At 38.6% G+C, this 15,137-nt stretch overlaps 1 protein-coding gene across 3 annotated transcripts; it reads right to left on the bottom strand.

Annotated features, from left to right (window-relative positions):
- Positions 1-160: 160 nt before the first annotated feature.
- On the bottom strand, positions 161-15,105 carry LOC131778319 (eukaryotic translation initiation factor 5B). Of its 3 annotated transcripts, none has more exons than XM_059094731.2 (25): positions 14,760-15,105; positions 14,014-14,092; positions 12,477-13,071; positions 11,746-12,029; positions 11,516-11,563; positions 11,020-11,122; positions 10,755-10,907; positions 10,486-10,533; positions 10,289-10,371; positions 9,974-10,034; positions 9,431-9,462; positions 8,925-9,095; positions 8,702-8,809; positions 8,124-8,234; positions 7,655-7,722; positions 7,096-7,237; positions 6,741-6,872; positions 5,759-5,941; positions 4,845-5,138; positions 4,139-4,270; positions 3,657-3,733; positions 3,201-3,333; positions 2,517-2,687; positions 1,690-1,851; positions 161-972 (listed from the first exon to the last, which is right to left on the bottom strand). In XM_059094731.2, exons 1-25 carry the CDS (start codon positions 14,798-14,800, stop codon positions 865-867), a joined length of 3,519 nt encoding a protein of 1,172 aa, XP_058950714.2. In that variant the 5' UTR covers positions 14,801-15,105; the 3' UTR covers positions 161-864. The 3 variants fall into 3 exon arrangements, with proteins under 3 accessions (XP_058950714.2, XP_058950715.2, XP_066017322.1); XM_059094732.2 differs by having other exon boundaries at positions 9,980-10,034; XM_066161225.1 differs by having other exon boundaries at positions 11,746-12,023.
- Between the last annotated feature and the right edge of the window lie 32 nt (positions 15,106-15,137).

Genomic DNA, 15,137 nt, shown 5'->3' with positions numbered 1-15,137 from the left:
CATCAACATTAGTGTCACGCAATCTATGCATGTCAACGGAGCTCTTTTTTTCGTGCCAGACCCACACGGACGTGGCGGCAAACGAAGCCAGGCTTCGCCACTCCTGCCACAACAATGTTAAGAAGCTGAACAAGGAAACAAAAAAACAAACACAAAAAGGCCAAATTTTGCGGGTTTTTAATGGAGCATTAATTGTCTGACTTAGCTACAAAACATCTTACGTATCTGAACATTTAGTTGGAAAGTATTTGATAAGTCTCGGCAACTAGCACCCTTAATAAACTGCATAATGTGACACAGTTGTCATTTACTGGAACCTCTCTTGAAGGATTCCTTTATTTTGTGCACACCTTCACTCAAAGGACTCGACTTCGTCAAACTTTGGTACCAACTGAAAAAATTACCTTACAGCCCTTGTTTTATTAACTTTACCAAGGGTACTCTCCCAAGCAAGAGACATTTTTCTAGTCCTGAAGCAGGTTCTTCAAGCCGAAAAATTAAGGCTTACAACGTACAATACAGGAGTCTTGTACTCATAGAGGACTCAGTATGGAACATCAGCCACACAACGCACTTCTTTAACTAGGTAATTATATATTATTGAGCAACGATTGTCCTTTAAGTCAGAGTTTCATGTACCATGGTCCAAAATGTTACCTGTAATGCACTCAGTTGTTTGATAGGGTGGACAGAAAATTAAATCGTGACACCAGAGGTTGTTGCAAAAAAAACCATCACTCTTCCCCCACAACCAAGCTTTCTTAAAGATTCTTGACACTTAAGAGATGCAATCAGATCCCAGGCCACTAAGGGCATGACATACAATTGAAAATTTAAAGTCTCTGAACGCTCTTTAATCTATATTTATATAATTTCAAAGATTTTCTTGAGTTCGATCATAAGCTGCCAGTCGGATTTCTGTAGATCTTCTCTGAAGTACTCCTTCACAGCATCGATAGATTCCCGGCTTATCTGTAAGACATCGAGAAAAAAAAGAGCATTTTAACGCACTGAACGCTATCGGCAGTCATGAAATAGAGATTGCAGCATCATGGAAACTTCAATTTTTTACGCTTCCGTCCAATAGTAATAAAATTGCGCAAAAAACTAGGGGTAAATGAGCGACTTGAGGCTTTTCCCAGTCGTGTGGGCCTACATCAGTGATCTATTCACAACAGCTGACATGTGCAGCTTAATGAACTTAAATTAACAGTTTTTCTTGATTTAGATGAGAGTCCAGAACACCCTTTGACCCTTTCTTCTTTAGGTGGAACCCTTAAAACCAGGGAATGTATGAGAATTGGGGCACGAAAAATCGCGGGATATAAAATACTTTTCTCTAACTCAAGTCTACCAGCTATCAGTGATCTCAAACTATCCGTTATCTATCAGTATCCCACATATAATCTAGCTAATATCTTATTTAACACAATTGCCAGTCGAGAAAATGTTTTACCAAACTCGCTCGGCCCTGATATAAATGTTCTTTCGATATCGTCTAAGGAACCCAAATTTTCTAAGATTTAGCTTCAAATGGGTTTTTTCGCCACATTACTTAATTCAGTTGCTAACAAATTTGTAGACCAGTGTAAAATGGCAATCCTTATAAATTAGAGTTAATGTTTTGTTGAAAATAAATAATTAAAATAAAAGAAATAATGCAGATATTATAAAGCTAGGTAATCTCACCTTACTGACCAACAGGTCCGTGTGATCGAAATGCCGCCCATACATTTTGGGAGCCTCTCCTGGGGGCGACTCGATCTTGACACACACCTCCATTCCTTTACGAGCTTCAGTAAGTGGCTTGTGGTTTGCTTCAATACCAGTAAGGACACCGATGTCCAAAAACTACAGAAATATACACGTGTAAAGAAAAACAAAGATTAGCGCTGCCACACAACAGAATGACAAGGCGTCCAATAACAGGCTTGAAGTAATTTGCTCTTTGAATGCGCCATGTAGGTAGCTGGCTTTCGATCATCTACCCGAGTGAAACAAACTAATTGTTTCTCTCTAATTTAGAATTGTCAACTGAATGATTCGCTCTGGCGAAGGGCTAATGCTCGAAACGTCAGCTTTGAAACTCTTTACGGCGGCTAACTTACATTATTAACTCAGTTGATAATACAGAATTACCCTGTTATACTCTCCCACTGATGCAGCACAAAAAGCACTTCCAATACTACCTACTACAGGAGTTTCAATAGAAGCAAGTAACCGGTGGTCTGCTGCCGCCGAAAAGACCTCTTACCGCCGTTTGTTGAGCCTGCGAGCAGGCTCATGCGTTTGATTGTCGCCTAATGGCACAGCCGCCTATTGCATCATGGGTAGCCGCTTGAAGAAAAAAGTTAATGAAACCTCTACTGTACAATATATCGGACTTAAAACTGATGGCAAGTCATACACCGGTATGTTTCTTGCCTTAAGAGTTAGTTACGCTAATCATGGTTCGTTAAAACCTACCAGGTCTAAAAGAAGTACAAAGCATTTTAGCGCCTTACAACAACACTGACCTCTTTGCTTGGAATCGCTATTGGTGTCCCTTCCTTTATGACACCAGCCTCCACGACCACGCCGACGACAATCGGGCCACGAGAGTTGAAGATATGCTGTGGCATGATTCGAAGCTTACATGGAAACACTGCGATGTGTTTGAACTCTTCTCGCTTCTTTTGTTTTAGATCCTGGTGAAAGGCATTGAAAAACGCTTTCAAGCAACTGTAGAGCTTAAAACATACCTAGATAATTCAGCTACTATAGAACGCATTTTGATTGAATGTCATAGGTAAAACCAAACCAAAGTAATTACAACAGCCAATCAGAAGGAAGGAAAATAACTTAGAGAGCCAATGAAACTCAACGTAAAACCGATCCCCCAAAAGCGCGGGAAAACGCGGGCGACCAAGGTTTACAACTGATTGTTTGATAGAATGGCGCGAGTTTTCTGGACCAAACAAAGAGAAAAGTAAATCAATAACAAACCGATACCAGAATACTTTACACACTCAATTAAAGGAATCGCCGAGAAAGATATTACGATCACGGTCTGGTTTTCGAAGCTAATTTAAGTTTATCCTACGTTATTTCATTTTGCAACTCATTCTACGCTCTTCCAATGAACTTACTTTGGAAGGGTTCTGCCATCCTTCCTTCAGAAAGGTAACTTTTCTTTCAGAAAGGCGCTGTATTTATCTTACCTCTCTATAAGCTGTAAATTTATCAAACAAGTGATAAATGATGTCTGCGGAAAACACTCTCACGCCCAAATTGTCAGCCATTTCTTGTGCCTCTCTCTCTATCCGTACATCAAAGGCCAGGATCACAGCGTATCTAAGCAACGCAACAAACACGTGGTGTTTAGCAAATCACTAGCTGTAACACACGAACAAACACAAGCAAGACAAAACGAAAAAAAAACATAAAATCTGTTGTTATTACTTAATCAATTGTTAATCTGACTTGTTGTAATATATATTTATAAACGAATGTCTAACACTACTGTAACCTTTTAAAGTGCAAACCCAGATGCAGACTGTTTGATCTACATGAGTGGTTGTGTGAGTCGAGCGAAGGGTTGAGAGAGGAAAATCTTAATTAGAGGAGGACGAGCAACCATGACGTAGATTTGCTGGATGAGATTGAAAGGAACTCACTGGCTATCGTGCTCCAACATGGTGGAACATTTCATGATGTCCTTCTTGTGAACTGGACCAATGTTCACTCCGGAGTACTGCAAAATAACAAAACTGCTTAACATCTTCTACTTATCATTAATGACTAATAATTTATCACAGCGAGATATACGACAAAAGTAACAATTGGAAACAAAATATTGCCTATTGCAAAAAATACTAAACGCATTTCAAAGAACAAGATCACATATCTAACAAAAATGAAAATCAGTATTGTACCAGATTCCTTCACGGGGCAGGAGAACCTTCTAAATTTGGTTCGCTTTCATTGTGAGGCTTCGTTGTTCAGTTGGTAATAGCGCCTGACTAGTTTCTGGGAGGCCTGGGTTCGAATCTTGTCGAAGTCTAAAATTTTTTTAGTGCTTTCTTTTTCTGCAATTGCTTAAATTGAAGCTTACTTGCAAGGATCATTGCTTTATTTGATAACGATACAAGTTACTTACGGGAATTTTTGATGTGCGCAGAAATTCAAGTAAGGCTTCCAAAGATCCTAACGTAGAGGCCTGTACATACACACCACGATCAGACAGCTTGATAGACTGTAGAGTGTCGCGTAGTATATTGGCCACTTCATTCTGATAACAATCAGAAAACAGAATCACAATAAGCCGTCAATAATAACAACTCAATGGACACGACACAATTTTAATTTGAATTGTCTTTAAAGACCGATTTTCACCGTGATCAAAGAGCTCACGTTGCCATTTTGAAGCTTATGTGGCCCCACAGTCAGCCTACATGCAAAGTACCCCTGCAAAAAGGCTGGATATTGCGAAACAGTACATAAACTAAATCCAAGAAAGACAATAGTCTCTTTCTACAGTGTCGTATTTTCACTTTACGTAATCAGACCTTTATCCCTTTGACCGCCAATATGTGATTGCTAATTCTCCTCTCTGGCTACTACACTTTTCCCTGTAAATTTGGTGTTGGATCAAGATAACAACTTCTACCTGATAAGCTTCAGTATTCTCATTACCTGATTCCTGGATGAAGTATGGATATTGTAGCAAGAAAATAAACTTCAGTCACATCTGGTGCAACGTGAAGTGAATACACTACGAGGGAAACGTCGAACAGAAAAAGGGGATTTTTGTATACTTTCACATCGCACAAAATCCATACACAAGAAATAAAAATTTCTCTTACCTTCCAATAATCCACCTCATCTGGTTGCAGGGCAACAAACAGTGGTATACCAGCTAGGGCCTTTTCCAGGTCCTTAGCAGCAATTTTAACTCCCTGGGCCCCCAACAGTTCCTTATTGTTAATATACTGGTTTTTGACCCGCAACTCTTTGAGGGGCTGAGGCGTGAGAAGGGCCCTAATTTGGGTCACAATGGGACCCTCAATTCCAGCCACAATAACTGTGTCCCCTTCCTTGAGTTTCCCATTCACCAGGATTAAATCTATGGTAGTACCGAGACCAGGCAGTGATTTGACCTAAAAACGCAAAACACATTATGCCGTGAGTTATATCCGGGGACTGGATTTGAAACCGAGCTTTATGCTCCTTGGCATAGAGCATTGTTAGGTTTAAAAGCTGATCTCGACGACAAAATTACCCTCCATTACTTTCTATTGGCAAAAGGAGAAGGATTTCATTTTACCGAAGGCCTTTCCCTTCAAAATTACAGACAGTGTCTGAAATTCTTCTCATTGGATAAAAGAAGGACCAAAACCAATCTTTCAAGGAATATTGTCGTCTGATGGAGCTTCAGGTCAGAGTTGATGCAGCTAAAGAGAAATAAGCTTGAATTTCTCAAGTTCATCAGTTCCAGTTTTCCTGGACCGTCCTCATCCTCTTTTCGTTGAGTCCTACCTTGTTAATTATCATTTGCAGGTTTCCTTCAAACGAGCGACAATTTACAACGAAGCAAAACAACAACGTGTAATATCACCATGTAGTTCTTTTAAACAGTTTTGCAATTATCTCTGAAGGTAAATCGCTCATCTGGTGGTAGCCTCCGATCACCGAATATCATAAAAACATGGGTTTGATCTCCTTCGACATCTAAAACTCTAGGTTTCAGCCTTTTCTAATCGATAGTCAAGTCACTTACCTCTAACACCATGCTCTCCATATCCTCTGAGTAGGAGAGCCTCTGTGCCAGTCTTGTTTGAGTAAGCTGCACCACTTGTGAGATGAGGTCTCCCATTCCATCACCCGTGTGAGCTGATGTGGGTACGAGCGAAACGTACGAACGAGGGTCGGGATTGTTGTAGAACAAAGCTGCGTTCAAAGCCTGTGAAAAAGGAGGAAACATGGTGTTAGACAGGCAGGAACTCTTTAAATCCTTTGAGTGACCAAGACAGAATTTCTCCTTACAATATCTTTACAATATCAAGCAAACAGGGGATGAGAATAGAGAAAAATATAAATTAGGGGATTGTTAGTTGATCAAATGGCAAATTCTCCAAACCTACATCATAAGCATTGTGTGGCAGACAGTAAGGAGAACTACTAATGAGATGAAATTAGGAGATCCTCGCAGCTAAGAACACTACTGAAACGAGTAGTTGTAAATAGGACCTGAAAAAAATTTCAGGCCCGTACGGGATTTGAACCCATGACCTCTGCGATACCGGTGCAGCGCTCTACCAATTGAGCTAACAAGCCAACTGGGAGCTGATCAATGACCAGCTCCCAGTTGGCTTGTTAGCTCAATTGGTAGAGCGCTGCACCGGTATCGCAGAGGTCATGGGTTCAAATCCCGTACAGGCCTGAAATTTTTTTCAGGTCCTATTTACAACTACTCGTTTCAGTAGTGTTCTTAGCTGCGAGGATCTCCTAATTTCATCTTTCCACCGCAGTGCAAATATGTGAATTTTCATATATCTAAAATCTTTACTAATGAGATCTTGGGAGTGAAAGGGTTACGGGCTAGGTCACTTCTCAAGTACGTCATTTGCAATCACGTCAATCTTTTACATTCTGTGCTACACTTACCACTTTTTGGTTTATTCTAATCTCTTGTTAGCGACTTCCTTACCACTTGACTATCTAAAGGTTTTATTAGATTAGCAAGTATGAAAATCACAAACCTGCTCAGAAAACTCTTTGATTACGATCTGCACACGTTCATCAAACTCTTGCTTGGTGTTCTTCTTCTGTTTCTTGATCGTGTCTACGATGCCAGAATTAGGTCCTCGCTTCCATTCGAACAGCCTGTCAACCTTAAAAACGATAAAGTTTTGTTTTTCATTCACAATTAAAAATCCGTCCCCATTCAATCGTCTTGAAGTTGCTAGTACCTGTATGTGGTACAAAGCAATCCCACGTCCTAACCAACACTTCCTTCGACCTCTTTTTCGAAACGTTCTCTATACAGCCAGGGATGCTTCACAATACGCTATGGGCTTCAAATTTGAAAACAGATAACCAACTAAAATGTCGTACCTTATTCAGCGCCACAACAAAAGGAGTCTTCCTCTTCTTCAAAAGGTTGAGTGACTCGATGGTTTGTGGTTCCAAGCCGTGCATGATGTCTACCACTAAAATGGCCATATCACACAGCGATGAACCTCGGGAACGTAAATTACTGCAATACAGAACCAGACACACCATGAAGATTTAACCCTTTAAACCCTAGGGTCAGTATGCATATTTTCTATACTTTTCTCAGTACAAAATTTAAGGTTCGGACAAGGATAATTTGTCTAACAATCAAGAGCTTCCTTAGTTGGTGATCATTTCTTTTATTCTCATAACCTTACTGTGTGATTCAGGGATGATAATGTAAGGAGAAATTAGATGCCAGTCACTCTTTGGGATCTAAGGGTTAGAGGTTATCGGGTTCACGTGTTCAAGTTTCAATTCCTTTTTCCTTTTTTACGTTATGTAACAGCTTTTTCAATGAAGTTTAACGATCAGGATCAATTCCGCACTTGCAATCCTGTCTGTTAACTATTTGTGATCAAATCACACGTCATTAATCGTGCTGAGAGAACTGTCTTACCTGAAAGACTCGTGCCCTGGTGTGTCGATGATAAGAAGACCAGGAAGCTTAATGTCAAAAGACTGGAACTGAAACAAGAAATAAGAACAACGTTTTTTCATGAAGCTAGAAAGATCAATTTACTTCCATCACTTAGTTTGTCAAGACACGACATCTACTTCGCACCTCGAAAAAACAGAAATCACGTCATTTTCACTTTTTCAACGCAAGTACAATTTAGAATTGACCTGAAAAACAGTTAAACCAATATATCTTTCGCTCTTCGAGCCTCTTCTGATGTTAACTGTGTGCAAAAGAAGCGATGTCCAGTTCTCCAAGGTTTGTAGCCTCGGCGCTTAGAATTTCCCACAAGTGAATCTGGGCAACAAAAGAAATAACAGCTGCAGAAAAACGACCCTCATAATTACATGCAAGGTTCTTATGACGAAGACCAACGTTCGATGAATAATATAACACATTCATTTCTTACGTCTTTAATCATCTTCGTCTGCTCTCTAATGGCGTCTACAGGGACCATAGTAGCACCGATCTGTTGTGTGATCCCACCCGCCTCTCCGTCTTGGACATGGGTGTGACGAATCTACAAACACAAAATATTAATTCAGTTAACACTCTATCAGGACTCCCGTCCACAGCTTTGTTTCTTGAGAATCTCCTAACGACCCAGCCTCTCCCTCCTCTTCAACGAAGTCGTGAGTTTTGCTGTTCATATAAAATTGATAGCACTTCAGTTCAAGATATTCTTGTATTTGAAAGCTCTCTCTATATCAACTTCCCTCTGAAATATTGCACGGAAATGTAAACTGTGCATATTAAATCTGAGCGACAATCAGAGGAAAAGTAATAACTTGCGTTTCCGCTCTTAACAGTGAGTTTCAGATGAGATCCCCGACCCCCTTGCTAGCCCCCTCCTATATCCACCCACCCACCCACCCCCCCCCCCCCTCTTCTACCCTTTCTTGCGCTTTGGTTGTTCCAGGATCACTGGAAAGAGGCACGGGCAGGGAGGGGTGGAAAGTGGATTTGTGCCTGAATTGGGTAATTTACCTTATCTAAAATCTTTGTTTTCCCGGTGTCCACATGCCCTAGTACACAGATAACAGGAGATCGCAAGTTGTCCGTGCTGCGGTTGGCTTCTGCTCTCACATGCCTTTTCTGAAAACAAAGAAATAACACATCATCAAAATATATTTTTCTCAGACGCAAGATTATCATAAATGTTTGTAATTCTTTCGATCTTCCTCTGGTAATTTAAGTTAAGAAATCCCACCTGTATTCTTTCCCATACAGTCTCTGATTTGCTTTCCTCGTCGTCCGACTCTTCTTCGCTGTCACTGTCATCGTCATTTTCCTCAGAGTCACTTTCTTCTTCACTTTCCTCACTCTCCTCAGATTCTTCTTCACTCTCAGCAGCTACATCTGTGGGCTCTTTGACTTCCACCTTCAAAAAAACCGTCGGATAATTATAACAGATTAAGAAAGGCCTCGCTGTTGATTGGACTGTAATAAATTAAACTGGCCTCTTCAAACTTTTCTAGTATTCTGCTAACGTCCCAAGTGTCCGGTAAACCGACAGATAGTTCTTTCTATTGTTTTATAAAAATTGCTCTAGGTTTATCACCACAATTTACAACAGGTGTTCAACCAATTAGAGTGAGCATTTTGGTTCTTTAGAACACGTTATAATGTTGGTAAATCACTTTTATACTGACAATGTTATGTTACGTACAAAGTATAGGCGCCTCTTACAAAAAGACGAATAGAATAGTCATGTACCTGAACGGTGTCGGCTGGTTTGGCATTAGAATCTACAATAAAAAAGGCCTTTGTTGAGATTACTGCATTTTACAATAATTATATAATGAAACATAAACACCACAAACACCACAAAAACAACAGGACCGTAAAGAACTACTATGGGGTTACACATTTTGTTGAGTTTTACCATGAAAAATAGTTACAGCCATCTACAGTGGTATGTTGTGTGTGATCCAATTTCTCAATTCGCCTGCTGCAGCACGAGTGTTTCTTTACACAAGAATAACGGCCTTGAACAGAGCAAGCCGGTTAGAGGTCTGCAAGGGATCTGGTAACTAGAAAAACAATCAGTGCAAGACCCCAACCAGCTCGCGCTTCTCAAAGCTTCAAACTTCGCTCGTTCTGAAGCGCTTCTAATGAGAGCCTGTCTCCTAAATGTTCATTACGTCTGATATCACAAACGACAGACCACAAATGAGAATTAAGAACTAAGGGTTACCACAAAACTGGAAAAAGGAGGAAGGAAATTTATACCAGACGAAAGTACAGAAAATCGCAGACCTTTACCAGCAGTGCTTTCCTCTGTTTCTTCATCAGAATCAACATCCCAGGAATCCTTAACCTACAGAACAAACAAAAGTTTACCAGAAAACTAACAGTGAGTCACATTTTGCAAAGAAAGACTTTCAGCTTCCAGGGCTAATTAGACTATGCTTACAAGACTTGAATTTAAGATTTAACCCTGTAACTCCTATAGGCCATGATATAATTTTTTCCTTACCACAATACCAAGCAGACAAGAGATAGGAATTTAGAAAAAATTTCGATAAGGGGATTATTAGTTGATCCAATAACAAATTCTCCAAACTGACTTACCTCATCTTCTTCCTCATCTTCTTCATCTTCCTCTTCTTTGTCTTCTTCTTGTTCATCGTTTTCAGCGTCATCATCCTGCAGCTCTGAAGAGGATACAATGAAAAAAAAAAACTGTACATTCTTGAACTTAAAGATTCCCTATGCATCTATTTAGCAAAAAAAGAAAAATTTTCATATTTACTATTAGTCATTCATACCATCAGATTTCTTGTCTTCCTCCCCAACAGCTGCCCTTTCAGTTGTTTCTGGTTTGGGGTGAAATGTAATCACACAAAGTTATGATATGATTCATTATTATTTTTTTTTGTTAATAAAGTCTTCAATTGGTCAAGTTTTGTTATTGTCTGTCCGAGTTTAGGTCAAAAAATCTGTGGCTTGTACACAGCTTGTATGTGAATAGATTACCTTAAGAACTGCATCGCAGCCCTTTTAAAATAAATTTCAAACACAAAATTATTTTCCTAACCAATATCCTCGGCCTCAGCCTGCACTGTTTCTTCCTGATCTTGTTCTTGTTGCTGCTGTGGTTGCTGTTTCTTTGGTTTTTTTGTGCCATACCTCACTGGTTTCCTCACTCCATCCTGCTCTTGTTGATTCAGGGCCGGAATGTTGATTAGACCTACAATTACAAAAGATGTTCAAAGTGAGCATCATTTCCTTGACTCCTTTGCTTAAGAATTCACTCTGCTCAGGGTTGACTAAAAAACCAACTTGCTTTATCGCTTAGGTACCTTGTTTTTTCATTGAGTCTAACATGGCTTGAGCTTGTGCTCGCTGTTGCCTCTGTGATTTAGTAAGGAGTTTTCCTTCCTTTTTAAGCCTCTCTTTCTTCTCCTGCAAATTGCCATTAACAACAAAATTTGTGCCAGTGGAATTGGTGCATAAACTAGTAAAACATGGAAAGGTAGTAGTGACCATGTGCAACCACTGTATTCAGAGTATGATTATGTTTTTCAATTCAAGGTTGAATAATATGCTTTCACTCTTTGATTCCCAAAAGTGATTAACATGTAACTTCTCCTTATAATATCCATTCAATATCCAGCTAACAGCTAATGAGAATTCCCAAACTTATCAGGTAGAAGTTGTTATCTTGATCTAACACCAAATTCTTGTTACTAGATCACAAGGAAATGTAGCAGCTGGAGGGGAGAATTAACAATCAGATCTTGGAAGTTTTAAGGGTTAAGTTCTGAGTTTGTAATGATGAAAAGCACACCTATGTACCTTCTCTTTCTGTTTTTTCTTCTCTTTCCTTTCCTGTTCAAGTCTTAGCTGTATAAAGAAAATATTAATAACAAATCAGTAGGTAAGTAATGATCAATAAGCAAAAACTCAAGTCAGGTCAGTCATTAACTCAAAGTTATCTATGTATATTTTGCACACACAAAAAAAAAAACCATCGCAGGAAATGACAGACAGTAAATCAATTGGTTTAATAGTAAAAGACATGATACCTTCTCAAGTCTCCTGTTCTCTGCCTCTTCAAGAGCTCTTTGTTTCTCTTCCTCTTCCTGTTTCCTTCTTTCTTCCTCAGCCTTGAGCTTCTCCAGCTGCTCCTGCATCTGTTTCACCAAGGCCTTGTTGGGCTTTTTCACTTTCTTCTCTTCTTTCTCTCCTTTTTTCTTCTTTTTCTTTTTCTTTTTATCCTTTTCCTCTCCATCCTCTTCACCTTCTTGGTCTTCACCCTTGTCTTCCAGGTTATCAGGTGCTGTCTTGTCAGCTTCCATGTCACCTGCACCTTATGAAAGAAATGAATTAAAAAAATAATAACAACAAATAAAAAATCTTCTGCAGAAGAAGCAGTTTAGTAACAAGTTACAAGTTATAGCACTGAATAACAAAGGCACATGAATCGCACATTTTTTCTGACCGCATGTGCAAAAATTTAGTACATACGTGTCTGACTACCCTGCATTGGAGCGCATGAAATTCGTCTGTGCAGTTAATGTATACGCGAGCAGTACTGTACATACTTTAAAACAATTGTGAACCATGGGGTCTCATAGGGTAGTTTTCAGTCGAGCTTTGTCAAACTAAAATCAAAGTAATTGCAATAGCAAATTGAAGTGAAGATCAACATCATTGTTAACCAATGAAAACTCAAAGTAAAATGAGGCAAGCTGCATGAAATGCTTCTACAATTGAAGTTGAATTACAGTAATTACAACATGCTCTGATTCTGTACCTTCTCCCTTATCTTCATGGCTGGTTTCAGCTTGGGTCTCACCAGTCCCTTCTCCACTCTTGTCATCCTCCTTGGTTTCTCCTTTACTTGCCTCTTTTGTAGCTTTTGCTTTTGCCTTGGCTTTTTCAGCTTCTTTTTTCTTTTTCTCCCTTTCTTTCTTTTCAGCTCTTTTTTGTGCAGCTGTTTTTATTATAGCACCAGAGTCATCAGGATTAGTGTCAGGTTTCGGAGCTGCAGTATCTTGCTTTGGAACAGGTTTCACTTCGTCATCTCCAGAATCTTCCTCCAAATCAAAGTCAAAATCCTTTTTGTCTTTCTTTTTCTTCTTGGACTTTTTAGATGTGGTGACATTAGGTTCATCTAAAATCTCATTATCATTATTTGTCTCCAAAGTATCATTTTCACTTTTGCCATCGTCCTTGGAAGCAATTTGTTCAATTTCTGTTTCAGTTTCACCTTGTTTCTTTTTTTTGTCTTTCTTATTTTTCTTTGAACTTGTCACTGTTTCCAATTCATCGTCATTTCCATCAGCTTCCATAACCTCATCATCTTCAATATCAAGACCTTGAAACCTACCACCAGCATTTTTGTTTCCCTAAGAAAACACACAAGTTACAAATCAAACTAACAAATAGGTTTTACATTGCCATGCATCAGTTCAGTAATAGATCACAGATGGCGTCAAAATGAAGAACGGCAAAGTAGTGCATAAGGTGTAACTGAAAGTGTCACTAATGTTCTTACCATATTTTGAAAGCATCTGTGATTTATTACTGAACAGACCCACAGCAACATGGAATCTATTTCTTTTATAATCACAACCATTAAAATTTCCTCAAATGTGATTGGTGCATTAGCTGCTTTATTTTTTACTAATCATTCTGTAGAGCTGTAATCAGACTGTGTAATCACACTCCACTCAGCCAAATTCACTATTCACAGAATTAATCACAACAACTATATAAGCGACAACTAATAATCCTCAAAAAAATTGTGGAATTTCCAAAATAGAGAATTATTTTTACTCAGGACATTGTCTCTACCAGAGAAATTTGACCAAAATGTATTTGTTGTTTTCCGAAATTGTAATGGTTATAACTAATTAGTAACAGGACTTCTAGTTGTCCAGTTCTGTCTGTAATCATACTTGTGATTGACAAATTTGACTCCCACATTGTTGTCATCCAATTTTGTTAATCACTCTTATGATTACAGACTGAATTGGACCCCACTTGGTCATATTACCATCATGTAATAAAGAAGCAAAAAAATGTTAATGATGATGTCTTTCATGCAGCTATTTTCCAATAGATTATAAGGACCAATCAAAATGAGTGCATAATTCTGCATATTATAGAAAGTCTTGTAACAACCATTCCAAAGTAAAATTACAAACAAGCCACAAATTACTCACTGCATTGTGAGACATGGACAATCCATATTTGGGTTATAACTGTTTACTTCAAATGAATTTTGTACTTTTCAAAAGAATGTTTTAAAAATAGAAACAGATTGCCATTTAATTAAAGCATCTTACCTTAGGTTCACTTGCGCCATTTTCCTTGTCTAGTCCGTCCTCCTTTAATGATTCAAGATCATTGAGCACATCATCCTCCCTGAAAATGGTAGTTTTTTAGCTCAGTTGGTAGAGCACTGCACTATTGTTGCAGAGGTCATGGGTTCAAATTCAATACAGGTCTGCCTTTTTTTCAGGCCTTATTTTCACTACTGCTTAAGTTGTGTTCATAACTGTGAAGATTGCTTGCAGATTCATTTCTTAAACTGCAGTTCACACATATGATTTTCATATATTTACAGTCATAGATACTGGTCTTTATCAAAACATGGTCACCTTCAGCCTCACTCCAAATGAAAGGCATGGCAACTGAGTACACAGCTGTAAAATGTCTTATTCTGATGATTTTGGTTCAGATAATTTAGTAATAAATCAATTAGTTGATAATTTTCCTTATTCTTGTCACTTGTCTGCTTGAATTCATATTGATGCTGTAAGGAGAAATTCTGTCTCGGTCACTCATGGTAGTTTAAAGGTTAATTGATAGCCAACTAATAATAGTTAGCATATAGTCAATAGAAATTAGACCAATCATCAGCTCATGTCTTCATGTCCCAATCATGAACTGATATCTGTCTAGGTCGCGAAACTATCAGAATAATTTGATGTTTCAGATGTTATTGAAAAGCAAAGGCAATATACAATAATCACTCTGAAACACGTGACAAAAAGTACATCAAGTAATAAATTACTTAAGTTATTCTTACCAATCAGCGTCCTTCTTTTTCCCTTTCTTTGGCTTCCCCATCCTTATCTTGCTTCACTTGCCGCACGTTTTCGTAGATTAAACTATCTACCAAATCATGTGGGGAATAATTCACAACACAGGAAGCAAGTCAAAAAGATGACTGGCGCTATCTCTTTGTTTGTGATTCAGATATTCTATCGATTTCTACCGTTTCTTTAAGTTGCATAGGCAAAAACGTCATTTAAAACCAAATTCCAAAATAAATTTAGGATAAAGAGCTCAAATGGAGTTGGATCTGAACCGTAAAACTACTAAACTTTAAAATAGAATCCACGAAAAAAGTTATTGCATGTGAATTTGTAAGTTCGTCGTAATCTTCTTCCCCAGTCCATCCCTC

The sequence above is a fragment of the Pocillopora verrucosa genome, chromosome 14 (genome assembly GCF_036669915.1).
Source record: "Pocillopora verrucosa isolate sample1 chromosome 14, ASM3666991v2, whole genome shotgun sequence".
Lineage (NCBI taxonomy): Eukaryota > Metazoa > Cnidaria > Anthozoa > Scleractinia > Pocilloporidae > Pocillopora > Pocillopora verrucosa.
Note: the sequence above shows the minus strand (reverse complement) of the source record. Positions and strands in the feature narration are given on the sequence as shown.

What these genes read in the sequence shown, in the direction of transcription:
- LOC131778319 (XM_059094731.2), bottom strand. Translation starts at nt 14,800, where the DNA reads ATGGGGAAGCCAAAGAAAGGGAAAAAGAAGGACGCTGATTG. An exon ending in AAACAAAGATTTTAGATAAG is followed by an intron (nt 8,235 to 8,701) that starts GTAAATTACCCA and finishes TTGTGTTTGTAG; the next exon opens with ATTCGTCACACCCATGTCCA. An exon ending in ATGTTGGAGCACGATAGCCA is followed by an intron (nt 3,334 to 3,656) that starts GTGAGTTCCTTT and finishes TGCGTTGCTTAG; the next exon opens with ATACGCTGTGATCCTGGCCT.